This window comes from Bubalus kerabau, chromosome 1 (assembly GCF_029407905.1).
Source record: "Bubalus kerabau isolate K-KA32 ecotype Philippines breed swamp buffalo chromosome 1, PCC_UOA_SB_1v2, whole genome shotgun sequence".
NCBI lineage: Eukaryota > Metazoa > Chordata > Mammalia > Artiodactyla > Bovidae > Bubalus > Bubalus kerabau.
The window spans coordinates 189,080,655-189,097,617 of NC_073624.1; the positions used below are offsets into that span (position 1 = coordinate 189,080,655).

The 16,963-nt window shown below is 52.7% G+C and overlaps 1 protein-coding gene across 4 annotated transcripts in view; it reads right to left on the minus strand.

Annotated features, from left to right (window-relative positions):
- The window catches only part of NFIC (nuclear factor I C), a 70,518-nt gene that overhangs the window by 23,561 nt on the left and 29,994 nt on the right, over window positions 1–16,963 (minus strand). For all 4 annotated transcript variants that reach the window (XM_055547325.1, XM_055547319.1, XM_055547317.1 and 1 more), the window contains exon 3: window positions 93–164. In XM_055547325.1, the coding sequence (XP_055403300.1) occupies window positions 93–164 (72 nt within the window). The remainder of the gene's footprint in view (window positions 1–92; window positions 165–16,963) is intronic.

The following is a 16,963-nucleotide window of genomic DNA, read 5'->3' on the forward strand; positions in this document are numbered from 1 at the left end:
ACACAGAACCCACAAAGGGTGTTCCCAAGATTACTCCTAAATAAAAGATGGGAATGCAACCGGGCCCTCCACCCCGCCACCTCCAGACTCACCCAGTGTGATGGGCTTGCTGTCCTCCTGGTCGGAGCCCATCCCTGCCCGAGGACTGCCACTCTGCTCTGCATCTGCAAAGAGAGGGAGGGGGAATTGGTGACGTTGCCACAGGGGTCCCCATCCCGAAGGGAGGAGGCGTCAGCCCAGCACTAGCTGGGACCAACACCATGGAGACAATGGTCTGGAGCATGGTGTTCCCTGGCTGCTGCCACAGAGGGTCATGGATGTCTTCCGTCACTGGGGTCACAGGTGAGAACCCAAGTGCAGGAGCTGGCTCAGTCATAGGGAAGTGCTCTCTGAGCCTCAGTTTCCTCTTCTGTCAAGTAAGGATAACTCATTTAATCCTGCCTCCACTGTATGAGGTGGGAACCCTCATGCCCATTTTACAGATGGGAAAACTGAGGGCCAGACAGGTGAGTCCTTGACCCCTCAGGCCCACTCCCATCTTCCTCTGCCTTCAGAGTCCCAGGAGCCCAGCCCATGGTCTTGGGTTGCTATTCAGGGTCCCCAGCGAGGGGGCTGAGGGGCACATTTCCGCAGCTGTGATGTCCCCCTCCCCTGCCCAACTTGGGGGCTCCCTCCCACTCCGGCGCCTGCCCCCCCATCTTATCTAAAAATAATCAGGCTCCTTGGCAGCCGGGTGAAGCAGACAGACGCTGAGCTCAGCGTTATTGGCTCCGGAGAACTAGATGGAGGGCGAGTCACGCCAGCCCCCTCTGCAGTCCCCACCCCCACCCTCCACCCTGGGTTGGGGGCAGGGGAGCACTTGGCCAAGCCCAGATGGACAGAACCCCTAGAGCCCTATTCATTTATGTCTCAGGTCAAGGACAAAGGTGGCCGGAAGCACCATCAAATGACGGAGAAAGAATCAGGCCCCTGCCACCTGCCACACTCCAAGCCCAGGGCTGTTCGCTGTGTGACCTCAGGCAAGTTGCTTACCTGCCCTGAGCCTCAGAGTTTTCTCTTTCAAATGTGTGAAAGCATTTCACAGGCCCGACTGGGTTGGCAGGAGGTGGCAAGGGGATATTAACAGTATATATTAAGCACTTAGGGCATATTGAGCTCTATATACATGGTAACATCTATCCCATTATTATTATTATTTTTAAGTCCCTGAGATGACCGTAGATATGGCGCTTCGTTGTTCTCATTTCATACCTTCCCTTAAACCATTAAGAGCTACTTCTCTGGCATTATTAGTGTACCCATTTTATAGACAAGGAAATAGATGCTTAGAATGACGAAAAAGTGCCTGCACTACACCCCTTGTTGTTAATTTTTTTTTTTTTAACAGTAGTGTATCATTTTATTTTACTTACTTTTTAATCCCTGCCCCCCAACCAGGGAAGCAACTTGTGGGGATCTTAGTTCCCTGGTCAGGGATCAAACCCATGGTCCTGGCAGTGGAAGCACAGAATTCTAACAGCCCACAGGGGAAGCCTCCCCTTGTTAATTTAATTCATACTCTGCACATGTATCCAAACGTGCAGCGCGACCAACATAAACTGCTTGGCATCTGCAGTTCAGTGCCTGAGTTCCCATCCCAGCACTGGGAACATCCAAGGCCACATGGTCCTGGGGAGGTCACTTCCCCTCCTGGGGCCTCAGTTCACCCAGGGTTGCTGGGGATAATAGTAATGATGACACTGCTCACAAGAGTTACTGAGCCCGTGCCACCCGCCTGGCATGGAACCTGCAGCTTTGTACACACTGTGTGCTGAGCACCTGCTGGCAGCCAAGACCGTGGATGCTGTAAAAAGCCCAGGAGTGCCCCCCCCACCCCGCCTCCACGTCCCATCCACGACAGAAGCGCGTGCAGGCAGCCCTCCTTGGCTTGGCTGAGCAGCCCCCTGTGTGGCCAGCTCGGCTGGGCAAGGCTGGGCAGCAGCGAGGAGATTGTGCCCGGCTGGGCCCCACGCCCCGTGGCAACTCCCGGGCTGGGCAGCCAGCGGCCCCTTGGAGCCAGCCTGTCCTGCTTGAATGGCCGCGTGGCTGGGCATGGGTGGCCACTGCTGGGAAGGGCCCAGCCCGGGCAGCCAGCCGTCAGGCTCCAGGCCTCGGGCACAGACCCTCTTCCAGAACCAGTGCCCATATGGACTCAGCGGGCAGCGGTGCCCGACTGGCACTCAGACGCCTACCGAAGGAGGTGGGGGTATTTCTCAAGTGCTGTCTGTGTGTTCCTGCTTTGGAACCAGGCAGCCGGGCACTGCGGGCCTCTCCCCGTGCCTCACTCCCCACATCTGTGAAATGGGCACCATTACAGCGTCTCCCTCAAAGCTGTGAGCCCTTCACCCACCAGAGGAGAGTTTCATTACTGTTGTCACTCTCTGGTTGTTTCTGCCTTGGGTGCCTTTACTTCCTATGGATTGAAAGCCATGGCGCTAGGCTATGGCTGGCTCTAGTCTGGCGCCCTTACCCTTTGCTCTTGACCTCAGGCGGGCCATATCATGTGTCTGAGCCTCACCTTCCTCATCTGTAAAATGAGGATTTAACACAACCCACCTCCCAGTGTTTGTCAGGTCTCCATGTCAGCTAATAACAATTGTAAAATGTTGGTGCCAAACCGACATTCAATACAGGGTAGGTTTGGGGACCTAAATGAGAGTGTGTTTTTAAGTTTCTTTCCTTTTTTTTTCTTATGGACGAAAAATTGGTTAAGGCCTTTCTTTCTTTTGACTGCACAGCATGCAGGATCTTAGTTCCCTGACCATGGACCAAAACCACACTTCCTGTAGGGGAAGCATGGAGTCTTAACCACGGGACCACCAGGGAAGTCCTTTTAATTTAGGTTTCTAATTGATCATTGCTAAAATTTAGAAATGGAATTGGTTTGGGGGGTGTTAAGCTTGTTGGAGAAGGAAATCATAACTCATTCCAGTATTCTTGCCTGAGAAATCCCATGGACAGAGGAGCCTGGCGGGCTATAGTCCACGGGGTTGCAAAAGAGTCCAACCTGACTTAGTGACTAAACAACAACAACAACATTTTGTATCCTGCAACCTTGCTGAATTCATGTATTAGTTCTAAGACTCCGCCCCCCCCTTTTTTTTTAATAGATTGCTAGGGATTATCTGTGTAGACAATTGTATCACTTGCAAGCAGAGCTCATTTTATTTCTTCCTTCCCAATCAGTATGCCTTGATTTTTTTCTTGCCTTATTGCACTGGCTAGGCCTTCCAAACGGAGAAGGAAATGGCACCCCACTCCAGTACTCTTGGCTGGAAACTCCCATGGACGGAGGAGCCTGGTAGGCTGCAGTTCATGGGGTCGCTAAGGGTCAGACACGACTGAGTGACTTCACTTTCACTTTTCACTTTCATGCATTGGAGAAGGAAATGGCAACTCACTCCAGTGTTCTTGCCTGGAGAATCCCAGGGATGGGGGATCCTGGTGGGCTGAGGTCGATGGGCTCACACAGAATAGGACACGACTGAAGCAACTTGGTAGCAGTAGCAGCAACAGGCCTTCCAAAACCCTGTCGACTACAAGTAGTGGGAGCAGGTGTCCTCGTCTTGCTTTTAACCTTAGAGGAAACCCATTCAGTCTCTCACCGCTAAGAACTATGTTAGCTGTGGGTTTCTGCAAATTCCTTTATTGGGTTGAAGAAGCTCATTCCCCCGCCCCCCGCCCCACCACCACCCCCTCCCCCGCCTCTCTTTCTCTCTTGTTTCCTATACTCCTGGGAGTTTTTTTTTTTATTTAAATAAGTATAGTTCCTAAATTATATGATGCTATACTTATATGACATCTCATTAAAATTTTTTAATTGATTTTTAGATTGTTTTGAAATATACATTACATGTACTCTTCCATTTAACTGTTTCTCAGCGTACAGCTTAGTGGCACTAAGTAAATTCAGACTGTCTTGTGACCATTCCACCATCTATCTCCAGAACTTCCTTATCTTCTCAAACCGAAACTCTGTTCCCATGAAACACTGATTCTCTGTCCCCTACCCCAACCCCTGGCCCCCACCATCTACTTGTTATCTCTATAGATTTGACTCCTTCTGTGTCTGGCTTCTCTCACTGAACATCACGTCCTCTGAGGTTCATCTACATTGTAGCAGGTGTCAGAACCTCCTTCCTTTCTATTATGCCATCTTATTTTTAATCATCCCTAAAAACCTCAAACTATTTCTCACCCACCTGCTGACCACTTGCCAATCATTTGGCTTCTGGAAACTCCAAATCTTCTGGAGCTGTCCAGTGTGGGAGCCCTGAGCAACGTGTGACTTGAAATTTAAATTGGTTAAACTGAAATTAAATGCAATTTTCAGGACTTCAGCCATGCCAGTTACCTTTCAATGTTGGACAGACACACTTGGTCAGTGGTGACTGAATTGGCCAGCACTGAACACGCCATCATCACAGAAAGTTCTATCAGGCTGAGCTGCTCTGGATATTTCCATGAAAAATCAGAAAAAGAGCACAGATAATTCTTCCACCTCCTTTCTACTTCGAGACCCAGAGTGGATAATGCCTAAAGGCTAGCTAATGTCTGACATCCCAGTCCCCAAGCGGGCAGCTTTCATTTGTTGAGCTTTTACTGTGTAATGAGCTTCATGTCACTATCTGACTAAATCTACCCAGTTGATGAGGTTTGTAAACTGAGGCCCAGCTCAGAGAGTCTATATTTCGAAGTTGATGTCTATGGAAAGAAATTGCCTAGCACAGAGGGACTTGACTAGGACATTCCTGCTCCCCAAGACGATGTCTGGGGACATCTGCAGTTGTCATGACAGGGGAAGGAGCTCCTGGCATTGAGGGGTTGGGCCAGGGATGCCGGCCTGGGAGAATCCCACTGAGAGTTGCCCAGCCTCTGATGTCTGGACTGGGGAGGGAGTCCAGTCCAGATCCAACCATTCTCAGTAGGAGCAAAAACTGGCTCTTGGGGCAGGGAGGGGGCTAAGAATTTTTTTATCTTTTTTTAAATAAAACACAGATATATAGACATAGATACAATATATAAATATATAATATACCTGTGCTATTAAAATTTCATGAGGTTCACTGATTAGGGAAAAATCTGTCTAAAAAGGCTTTTTGTGTGTGTGCTAAATCACTTCAGTCTTTTCCAACTCTTTGTGACCCCGTGGACTGTTGCCCGCCAGGCTCCCCTGTCTATGGGATTCTCCTGGCAAGAATACTGGAGTGGGCTGCCATGCCCTCCTCCAGGGGATCTTCCCGACCCAGGGATCAAACCTACAGGTTCTTTACCACTAGTGCCACCTGGGAAGCCCGAAAAGACTCTTTAGGGGGAGGTAATAATGAAAGAAAAGTGTCCCGTACAATTTTAAAGGGCTGTCAAAAGAGAAAGAATATGCAACAGAAACCGAAAGTGACCTACGTGGTCTGAAGCATTTACTTTACTCAAAGTCTGCCAACTTCTGCTGTGAGTCCTCGCACAAGCGCCTGACATCTCTGAGCCTCCATCTCCTCATCCGTGAATCAGGGCTGAACTATACTACTGTTAACCTCTCTCCTTTGAGCACTTGGCGAATTGACTGCTGAGCACCTCTGGGTGCCACCTGCCTGGGGGAACACAGCAACAAACAAGAGGAGGAAAATTCTCTGCCCTCATGGTACTGATGTCCTAATGGTGGAGTGCCAGGCAATCAACAAGGAAGCAAATTAACCAGGAGTATATCATTTCAGCTGGGTCAGGTGCAAGGGAAGTCATTCAACCCAGAGATGAGAGTGGCAGCCCCTGGTGGGTGAAGGGCTGTGACTGGAGCTCCTGGGAGGGTCATCAAGCCCACATCATGTGAAACAGTACATTCCAGTAATTAATACTTAGTGAGTCACCCCTTTAGCTGTGTTGGGAATGCATGTTTCACCTCCACTGACTCATCTAATCTTTGAAACTCTCCCAGGAGGGATGTGTGGTAATCACCCCCATTTTCCAGATGGGGAAACTGAGGCACAAAGCGAGGTGGCGACATACGCAAACTTACACAACACCAGGTGGCAGCAGTGGGACCTGGGGTCAACGCCCAGACACCCTGAGGCCTCACACTTGAGTCCGGTGCTTTTGACTAGGAGGGATCCAGTGGGGGCCCTTGGAGGGGGGCTCAGTACCCCCCGACAGAACCCCTTCTTTGTTAGTAGTTTGGGGCGATTCCCCCGTGTTTGAACCCTGTTGTCTGACCAGATAAAGCCCCTAGCTGGGAGTCCCTTGATGCTCAGCTTTTGCCAAAGTTCTTTCTGTTACTAAATGTGGTGTTGGGATAGCTGGGGGCAGTGGGGAACAGCCATTTCACTTATGCCAACAAGCCCCTCATGGGAGAAGAGCCCCCAGACCCTAATATCCATGGGAGCAGATGCCCCAGACCCTGCTGCATGGGTCAAGGAAATTTCAGAGCACCCTCACCTCACTGAGCAGAGAGCTAAGGTGTAGAGTGAGAAGATAGGAGATGATGATGCTAAATAATAATAATAATAAAATAGTGGCAACAACCAAGCACAGACGGCCTACCAAAGGCCAGGTGGCAGGCTGTGCATTTGACAGTCCTGTCTAACACCCTGCAGCAATCCTTGACTGAGGCTGACAACCACACGTGACCCAGAGAGGGTAAGTAAGTTACCCAAGGTCACACAGCAAGGAAAGCCAATGGGCCAACACGGATTTATCTGCTCCTCTCTTAAAGAACCTATCCGTAAAAAGCCATCATTTAAAGAGATACATGCACCTCAGTGTTCACAGCAGCACTATTTACAACAGCCAGGACATGGAAACTGCTGAAGTGTCCACAGACAGATGAGTGGGTAAAGACCATGTGGGGTATATACGCAAGGCAATACCATCTGGCCATGAAAAGAATGAAGCAAATGCCACATGCAGCAGCGTGGATGGACCTAGAGATCATCACACCAAGTGAAGTCAGACACAGAAAGACAAATATCGAATGATGTCACTCACATGTGGAATCTAATATAAAAGATGATATAAATGAACTTAATTTACAAAACAGAAACAGATTTCAAAAATAAAATTATGGTTACCAAAGGAGAAACGTGATGGGGAGGAATAAATTAGGAGTCTGGGATTAACATACACCGTGAGTGTGTTAGTGTGAGTGTGTTCAGCTGTGTCTGACTCTTGGAGACCCTGTGGACCGTAGCCCGCCAGGCTCCTCTGTCTATGTGATTCTCCAGGCAAGGATACTGGAGTGGGTTGCCATGCCCTGCTTCAGGGGATCTTCCCGACCCAGGGATCAAACCAGCATCTCTTAGGTCTCCTGAATTGGCAGGTGGGTTCTTTACCACTAGCACCACCTGAAAAGCCTTAACTTGTGCACAACTATATATAAAATAGATACACAACAAGGACCTACTGAATAACACAGGAAACTGTACTCAATATTCTGTAATAACCTATATGGGCAACAAATCTGAAAATAACAGATACATGCAAATGTATAACTGAATCGCTTTGCTGTACCTTTGAAACTAATACAACACTGTAAATCAACTATTCTCCAGTAACATTTATTTTTAGAAAGAGGGGGCCAGGGGAAACATCCTTGAATGTCTCATTGAATTTTATATCATGTCGATTGCTGGCTTTAAGACATTTGCCTGTTGACAAGCTTTCTCCTGACCTGCTGCCATCCCCGGAGTCCCCCACTGCCCATCCCCGAAGACATGATTTTCTGCAGCCCCACTCAGATCAGACGTTCGATCTGGCACTTGGTGCTGCTCAGATTACATTCCAGACTGTGTGAGAAAAACGTGGACACTCCAGAGAAGTACCACAGAACCAAAATGCACATTCTCGACCTGGGGAGTGGGGCACCTACAGGGGTCCCTTGGCTGTCCACAGACTCCACCTGACCCGGGGGTTTGTAGTCAAAAAGCCTGAGCCTTGCTGTGGGCCTCTTGGGCAGCTGTGGGACTCCTCAGAGTCTTTTAGGCACCCTGGGGTCATGAAGAACAGGCTGTGGGGCCCAAACTTGTATGATCCTGGAGCGTGTTTTAGAAGCTGGAGTCCTGGAGCCCTCCTGTGTTGGAGACTCAGCCCTGACACAAGTTGGCCTGTGACCTGGGATGAGTCAGGCCTCTCTCCCTCTGAGCCTCAGTTTTCCCCATCTATAAAGTGGGCTTTCTCTGTTTCTGCCTTACTTCATATGGGTGTGAGGCTGAAATCAGAGGAGCCTCAGGAGGGGAGGGGTCCATCACATAGAGGATAAATACTGTTTGTGTGACAGCATATTTCCAAGTTCAGAAGTTACATGAACTTTGTCCCTCCTCTGCCCACAGCCCTCCAGGGCTCACACCTCCCTCGGGGTAAAAGCTCGAGTCCTCCTTGTGGCTTGTAGGCCCTGCACGACCTGCCCCAGCCCTCTCTCCCCTCCCCTTCTACTGTTCTCCCCATCGCTCACTCTGTTCTGGCCACACAGGCCTCCTGGCTGTTCCTCCAACATTGTCCTGCCCCAGGGCCTTTGCACCGGCTGTGTCCACTGCCTAGAACACTGTTCCCTCTGTATCTACATGGCTCACATTCTCTTCTCTCTCTGGGACCTTCCTGAAAGGTTTCTTCTCTGAGAGACACTCAAAGCTCTCCAGCACCATTCCCAAAGCACAGCTAACCACGCTCATGCTAGTATAAGTGAGACTGGCCCTGGACAGACAGCGGATGTGTCTCAAGCGACACCCTGGCTTGGCCTGGCACCAGTTCTCTCGACTTCCCAGGTTCGCGGGGTGTTTGTCGGCAGCCGGAACGTCATCACCTCCCATGGCCTTTCCTTCAAACAAACACATGATCACAGCAGCAACAGAAATGTAAACTGGATCCCATTGACAGCGTGTACAAACTGTTCTTTCCTGTCCGTGGCCACGAGCCCAAATTTGGTCTGTCCTAGCCCGTGACAAAGGCGCCGCCATGGCCTCCGGTCCAGCCCTTCCCGCCCTGGAGCACCCACCCCCCTCTGCACCAAACAACTCTTGCCACTATCCTGGTGGCTGAGACTCCAGCAGTTCCTAACTGGGACGTCCAGACACCGCCCCGGCATTCATCTCCCAGATGTTTACTGACCACCTATGCTTTCCGGGCACTGGGGAAGTGGCAGGGAGCCAAGGGAGGGGAGACGGACAGGAAGTGACCCAACAGAAGGAGACCGAGATAATTTCGCTGGTTCTAAGTTCCACCGAGGCAATAAAGCTGGGTCAGGGGACGGAGAATGGCTGGTGGGGGCGGAGGTGACTTTTAACCAAAAAGTCAGGCAAAAACTCTTTATAAAGACATAGGGAAGGGAAGGAGCCAGCTGTGTGGAGAGCTGAGGGCAGATGGCACGGCAAGTGCAAAGGCCCTGGGGCAGGAACAAATACAGGATGTTTGAGGAACAGAGCACCTGGCCCAAATGCAGTACACAAAGCCAGGAGACCTCAGGCCACTCAGGGCACCACCCCCCATCCTGGGCCCTGTGGGAAGCTTCAATTTTGGTCGCAAGGGTGATGACTGGATCTATGTTACATTTTAAAACGTCTCTGGCTATAAGGATGTGGAGAAATTGGAACCCTCGTGCATTGCTGGTGGGAACATAAGATGGTGCGGCCATGGTGGAAAACAGCTTGGCACAGGTCCCTCCAAAAGTTAAACATAGAATCACCATGTGACCCACACCTATGTCTATACCCCAAAGAACTGAAAACAGGGCTCAAGCAGATACTTGCCCACCCATGTTCACAGCAGCTAGACTCAGAGAAGTCAAAAGACAGAAACACACCAAGAGTCCATCAAAGCACAAAGGATAAACAAATTGTGGTCCAGCCACGAAATGGAATATTACTCAGCCTTAAAAAAGGAAGGAGGTTCTGGCACCTGCTACAATGTGGAAGGACCTTGAAGATGTGATGCTTATAAGAGAAGCCAGACAAAAAAGGACAAATACTGTCTGGTTCCACTCATACGAGGTCCTAGAGGAGTCAGATTCACATATAGAGGAAGTAGATGGTGGGGCCAGGGGCTGGGGGAGGGGAAAGGAGTGAATGTTCAATGGGGACAGAGTTTCAGTTTCAGAAGATGAGAAAGTTCTGGAAATGATGGTGGGGTTGGTTGCAGGACAGTGTGAACGTGCTTAATACCACTGAGCTACGCACTCATAAATGGTTAAGACAGTGAACTTTATATTATATATATATTTACCATAATAAAGCAAACACGCATTAAATCTGGCTGCTCAGTGATTTCTGCACTCTCAGAGGCTGGAGGTCCAGGAAGGAGGGGCGGACAAGGATCCCAGTGGGCATAACAGCTTGGCCTAGGGTGACAGCCAGGGGTGGACAGAGTGGGTCACATTTAATTCATCTTTTGGATGTAGAAAGGACAGGACTTGCTGAAACTATGATTACACCCACTTAAACCTGGCAGGATACAGAAGAGCCTACGGTTCCCGTTCAGGCCCCACGGTGCATGCGCTGGGCTAGCCTCGGCTGCCACAGTGAGCTCGCACACGGGATTTCTTGTCCAACCTCAGCGGGCTTCCAAATGGAGCTGGCTCTGCCGGGCTGCCACGTCCGCCTCCCAGCACCGGCCAGCTAGAGAGAGAACCAAAGCCAGGTCCTGGAATTCCCAGCTCCTGGGTGTCACCGGTCATTTTTAAACATCGCCGGCCGAGGTTCAACTTTGTCCTGGAAGGCCACGCCGGTCAGGCGACCCTGGCCTTCATCCTCCTCGTTCTTGCCATGGAAGCTTCCCTGCCCCTCTTGCTCTCATGCCAACTCCAACCATCTCTCCAAGCCCGGATCTAAAATCTCTTTTGGAACACCCTCCTTTCGTACTTTGTCCCACTTTTGTCTGAGTTCTCATCACACTGGACTGAGCCTGGGTCTTTTTTTAATTTAAAAAAATAAAAAAATATATTTATTTGGCTGCACTGGGTCTTAGCTGTGGCATTCAAACTCTTAGTTGCAGCGTGCAGGACCTAGTTCCCCAATCAGGGCTCAAACCCAGGCCCCTAGCGTTGGGAATGTGGCGTCTTAGACACTGGACCACCAGGGAATTCCCAAGTGTGGGTCTTTAAACGTATGAAAGTCCCAAGTCCTTCTTGTGGCCCACAATGTTCTGCATGACCTGCCCCATCCCCTCCCTGCTCTCCTCTCCTCTCTCTCCCCCTTGTTCACTCTGCTCTAGCCAAATGGGGTCCTTCCTAGTTCTCCAACATGCCAGGCATTGGTCCTGCCTCAGGGCCTTTGCACTGCCTGGAATGCCTTTCTTGCAAATGCCTGCTTGGCTCAAGAGATCTTTATTCAGGTTTCTGTTCAAGTGGGGTTTCATGTCCACAGGACCTGGACTTGATGCTCTGTAAGTTTGGGGGTTCACACCCTCGTGTCCCTCCTAAGAAATGTGACCATGGATTCCCGGGTATGTCCCATAATCTTACAACCTGCTTTGTGTCCCAAGCCTCCACCTGCCTCCCGCATGAGTCTCTGTGCAAACCCAAGCATAAGGGGAAAGGTTGATTCTTTCACTCATGTATTGACCACCTACAGTATACCAGGCTCTGTCCTCGAGTCCAGGGACACAGCAATGTACCAAAGAGACACAAAGTTCTGCCCCATGAAGTTTGAGGTCAAGGTTTCTTCTAGGCCATCTTGAGGAAGGCCAGATCAGTCACAGCAGGAAGGCTTCAAGCTAAACTGAACCTGGACTTCCCTGGTGGCTCCCATGGTTAAGAATCCATCTGCAATGCAGGGGACCTGCATTGACCCCTAGGTGGGGAAGATCCCCTGGAGAAGGAAATAGCAACCCACTTCAGTATCCTTGTCTGGGAAATCCCCTGGACAGAGAAGACTGGTGTGCTACAGTCCATGGGGTTGCAAACAGTTGGACCCACTGAGCAACTAACAGACTGAACTTGGACTTCCCTGGCAGAGTAGCAGGAGGAAGGCCCAGAACCGAAATTACTCTGGGCTTCAAGGAATTCTAGTACAAATCCTGAGTCTCCCTGGGGACACCCCGTCTTGCACCTGCAGGCTCAGGACTGCAGAACTCCCAAGGCCAACAATCAGGAGAACTGGATGTCAGTCTCACCAATGCTGTGTGATCTCAGCAAAAGTACTTTCCCTCTCTGAGCCTCCACATCCTGATACAGAGGTTCTAAACCACCCCCTGGTGGCCCTCCTACAGGGATATTTGGATAAATCAAAGGGGAAAACGGCAAGATGCTAGACATCCTTGGCCCTCAGGGGGAAATCTGGACAAGGCGTCCAGGCGGAGAGGCAGAAGGCCACGGCCGGGGTGACCTCCCGGGCGCCGCCCCCCGCCCCGCCCCCCCCAAGGCCTCCCCCCCCCCCCGCCTTGTCCTTCCTGACCCGCCACGTTCCTCGAGTCTGGACCACACTTTCCATCTCCCTCTGCCCTGCTGCCGGCCGCCTGGGCCCCAGCCAACCTGCTTCGGAATCACTTTCAAAGAAAAGTTTCTTTTTTCTTCCCACCCAGCCCGGGTCTCGCCCCCGCCTGCTCCGCGGCCTGGCTATGGGCCCCGCCGGGCACTCGTGGACACCTCGCCAGCGGGTCAGGACAGCGGCCGTCCACCACCCCCCGGCCGGCCACAGCGCCAGGCCTGGGAGGTGCTAACGCGTGGCTTTGGGCCGAACTTGGGGCATCCGGTGGGCTCTGGGGGGCTTTGGCACAGGCGGTTTGGGGGTGTCTGGCCCGAGAAGCTGGCAGGGAGGCCCCCGTAGGCCGCGGGGCCCACTCTGAGGCCTGCAGGCCAGGGCTCGTCCCACCCCGGCCGCTCTTGGCGGCCACGCCACCTATGACATCAGCGCTCTGGCGGCCATTTTGTCAACGCTTCCTCCCGGCTTCCAGATGCTTCTCCGACCTAGGCGGCCATTTTGTGGGCGCGGGAGGAGCGGGCTGGCTGGGCCTGGAGTCTGGGATCCCCTGGGGTGGGGGTCGGCGGCGGCCTTGGTGGGGGGTGCTGGGCCTCCTCTGCGGCCTCCGCGGGGTTAAAGGCTCTTGTGCCAGGAGGGCGGTGGCTGTGCCAGGCAGGGGTAGGAACCCGCCTGCTGCCACCCGGGGCCCGGTGCCCCCCGCCACTCGCTCGGCACAAACCAGACTCCGGGTGGCACCAAGGATGTGAAAAACAAGGTTAAAAATACCCACACGCGCAACACCCCCCTCCCCCCCCATCCCCTCCAATGTCAAATGTGTCAGCGCCACCCGGGGAGGGGGGCAGACTTAAAATAACTCGCTGTTTACATTTGGAGTGAATTCCTGGCTTCGCCCGCAGCCAAGCCAAGGCCTCGGCCTGCCTCCCTGGCAGCCCCGCCAAGGGTTGGGAGCTGTGGAGCCGCATGTGCCCAAGGGCTGAGCGCGCACGTGCGGCCGCGGGAGGGGACGCGGCCCCGGAAGCCGTCTGAGGCCACGCGGTGGATGGAGGCGGCGGAAGCCCAGAGCATCCCCCATGCCAAGGACGGGGTGGGGGCGCCCGGCCCCTCCCAGTTTCCCTTCTTTCTGAAGTTTCTGGGGCTTCGCGTCACCAACTCAGCAGCCCCAGGGAGGGGTGGGGGAGGTGTTCGGGGGAGGCCGGGGGCTGGCAGCCTGGGCCAGGGAGGCAGGCACCAAGGGGAGGCCTCCAGAACAGGGCAGAGGCCCGCCCTGAGCTGTGTGCCCTTGGGCCAGCACTCCCCCTCTCTGAACTAAGACTGGGTGCTCTCCCCAGTGTTGCCTGGGGGGAATCATACCCGCAGCGAATGGGGAGCCTGCTGACTACCTCAGTTTCCTTCTATGCAGAAAGTAGATTTTGAGATGCAAACCTTTCAGACTGCTGGGAGCCCCATCTTCCAGAGGGGTCAGAGATGGGAAGGGACTTGTCCCAGGTCTCATGTCGGTAAGTGGACAATCGGATGGAAACTCAGTTACTCTGGTTCTGCTGCCCACATTTGTAACCTGCTGCCTGAAATGCAGGAGGAGGTCATAGTTGGCGTCATAGTTGGTGGGGAGACTTTTCTTCCCTGCTCCTCCTGTGGCCTCTCTTCATGGACCCTGGCATGCAATTGGTGCTCAAACAGTGCTTACACATAGCTGGCAGTCAACAGATGTTTGTAGACAAGTGAGTGTGAATATTCCTGCAGAGCCTGGCACATGGTAGGCACTCAATACGTGCCTATAGCATGAATAATTGGGATGATCCTGCTAGGGCCTGGTATACAACAGGCACAAAATAAATGCTTGTAGGACACGGGAATCCCCTGTTGGGAAAATGGGAATATTCACAGGGAAAGACCAGGTTTAGGAGTGTAGACTCCAACCAGTGGTGATACAGTGTATTTCCACAACAGGCCAGGGCAGGGTATGAAATGTCATCCAAGCTTTGCCCATCTCAGGCCCCCCTGGTCTTTTGAGGATCAGCAGAAATCCTCTTTTGCAAAGCCCACCCAACTGCTCCAGGCCTAGCTATCAAAGGCAGGACCTCAGGGCAGGAGGAACCCCCCAAAATAATAGAAACTTGGCTTGGGGACCCAGGAAGGCTTTCTGTTAGAGGGCACATTGGAGCTGGGGCCTTGATGTCTTGAGTAGGAGTTTGCCAGGTACAGAAGGGGCTTGTAATGACGGAGTATGAAATACATTGTCATACATTGTAGAGACAGTGTATGAAAATAATGATAATCATAACTGCCATTTATTGAGTCCTTATATGCCAGGAGCTGCATACAATCACCGGAGAAGGCAATGGTACCCCACTCCAGTACTCTTGCTTGGAAAATCCCATGGATGGAGGAGCCTGGTAGGCTGCAGTCCATGGAGTCGCTGAGTCAGACACGACAGAGCAACTTCCCTTTCACTTTTCACTGTCATGCATTGGAGAAGGAAATGGCAACCCGCTCCAGTGTTCTTGCCTGGAGAATCCCAGGGACGGGGGAACCTGATGGGCTGCTGTCTATGGGGTCATGACTGAAGCGACTTAGCAGCAGCAGCAGCAGCATACAATCACAAGAGCTATGTACAGATTTACAGAGGGGCAGAAGAGGTGTCAGGGAGGTCAAGCAATTGGGTCCAGTGCATGCAGCCAGGACTTGAACCCACGCAGAGATTTGGCCTCACCACCTGCCGCCTCACTGAATGTGTCTGGGTCTGGCAGAGTCTGGGCAGGCAGCACATGGTGGGTGTGTAGCAAAGACAGACAGCCCTGTCTGTATGGGGTGGGCCAGACTGTCCAGCTTTAGACATTCTGCAGGGCAGAGGAGGACCCTATAGGCCTGCTTTCCCCAGAGAGAGAGGGCTGCAGTTTCTGGGAAGAGGGGCATGGCTCCTACTGCCTCTCCTTGGCCAGAATGGCCCCAGTGAACCCAGGAGCCTCCAAGAATCTCCTCAGTCAGCACCTAAGGGAAACTAGGGGGGTGGAGGCCAAAGACCCTCCATATGTCACCTCAGTACCCCAGGAGGAAGGTGTCCAGGCAGAATCTCAGGCTGGCCACATAAACCCTGCAGCCTCTACTTGGGTGTCCAGTTATTCCCACTGACCCTCACAGTGTACCCATTTCATGGATCCAGAAATTGAGGCACTGGAGTGGCTTGGAACCAGGCTATCTGTTTCAGGGACAACTCCTTGCCCAACTGACTGTGTGACTCCAGGTTAAGCCCCTGGTTCTCTCTGGGTCTATTTTCCCACGTGGCACATGGGGCTGGGACAGCATAGTAACAGTCTAAACAGCTTTCTGTGCTGGCCTTTGACCAGGTGTCACAGGGCTTCTGTACTTTCCAGGTAGTATAGAGGTAAAGAATCCACCTGCCAATGCAGGAGATGCAGGTTCAATTCCTGGGTCTGGAAGATCCCCTGGAGAAGGAAATGGCAACCCACTCTAGTATTCTTGCCTGGGAAATCCCATGGACAGAAGAGCCTGAAGGGCTACAGTCTGTGGGGTCACAGAGTTGAATATGACTGAGCGACTGAACATGCAACATGCCACAGGGGTTCCATTGCTGTGGTCTCATTTTACAGGGACAAAATGGGCTCAGATGGGGGAGTCACTTAGTTGCCCAGTGGCCCATCTCAATGAGCATCATGGGTTTCCTCATACCTGTCTCCCATGTCAGGCATGGAGGAGTGGCACTTTCTGCCTCCCAAGCCTCCTACATTATTGCTGCTGATCCCTGAATTGGTGCCCACTGTGTGCCAGTGCTCCTGGAACCCACGGAGCAGTTACAGACGATCATTCCCATTTCACAGCCAAGGAAACTGAGGTGCCAGCCCAAGCCCACCAGGTGGGATCAGGAATAAAAAAACGGGAACAATGCAGCCATGCAGAACACCCAGCTTGAGGCTGGGGGCCCCACAGTTGCCTGCCCAACCCACCCAGAGCCCTGCGGGCCACCTGGGGAACCACTGCCCTACCCCAGCTTGCCCACAAACAATATCCTGACTCCAGGAGAGGGCCCTGGGTATGTCTGGGGGCCGACCTGCTCCCCCTTTTCCCTGCCTGGGTCCAGGCAGGAGGCCAGGGGACAGGAGGGCCAGCACCAGCCTTGGAAGGGGCCTCATGATCCAAGTGACCGTCCAAGTGAAGTGCATGGTCTTGCTCTGCCCAGACTGACCAATGCCACTGAATTCTCATGCTTCTGGAGTCCGCCTCTGCCTGGCTGGCCCCTGGCCATCCCTGGCCTGAGCCGAAACCAGCCCTGTCTTCTCAACTCCCACCCTTGTCCCCCAAAGCCTGTTCTCCCCACAGTGGCCAGAGGGCGCCAGTGAGCACTGAGTCAGGCCCTGCGCCTCCTCTGCCCACACCCCTCTAGGGCTCCCACCTCCCTGGTGGTAAAAGACCAGTTCCCCTCCCTGTCCTCCCTTCCTCCCTGTCTCCCCCTCACTCAGTCCGCTCTGTCCACCCGGGCCTCCCGGCTGTTCCTCCAACCTGCCAGGTCCAGT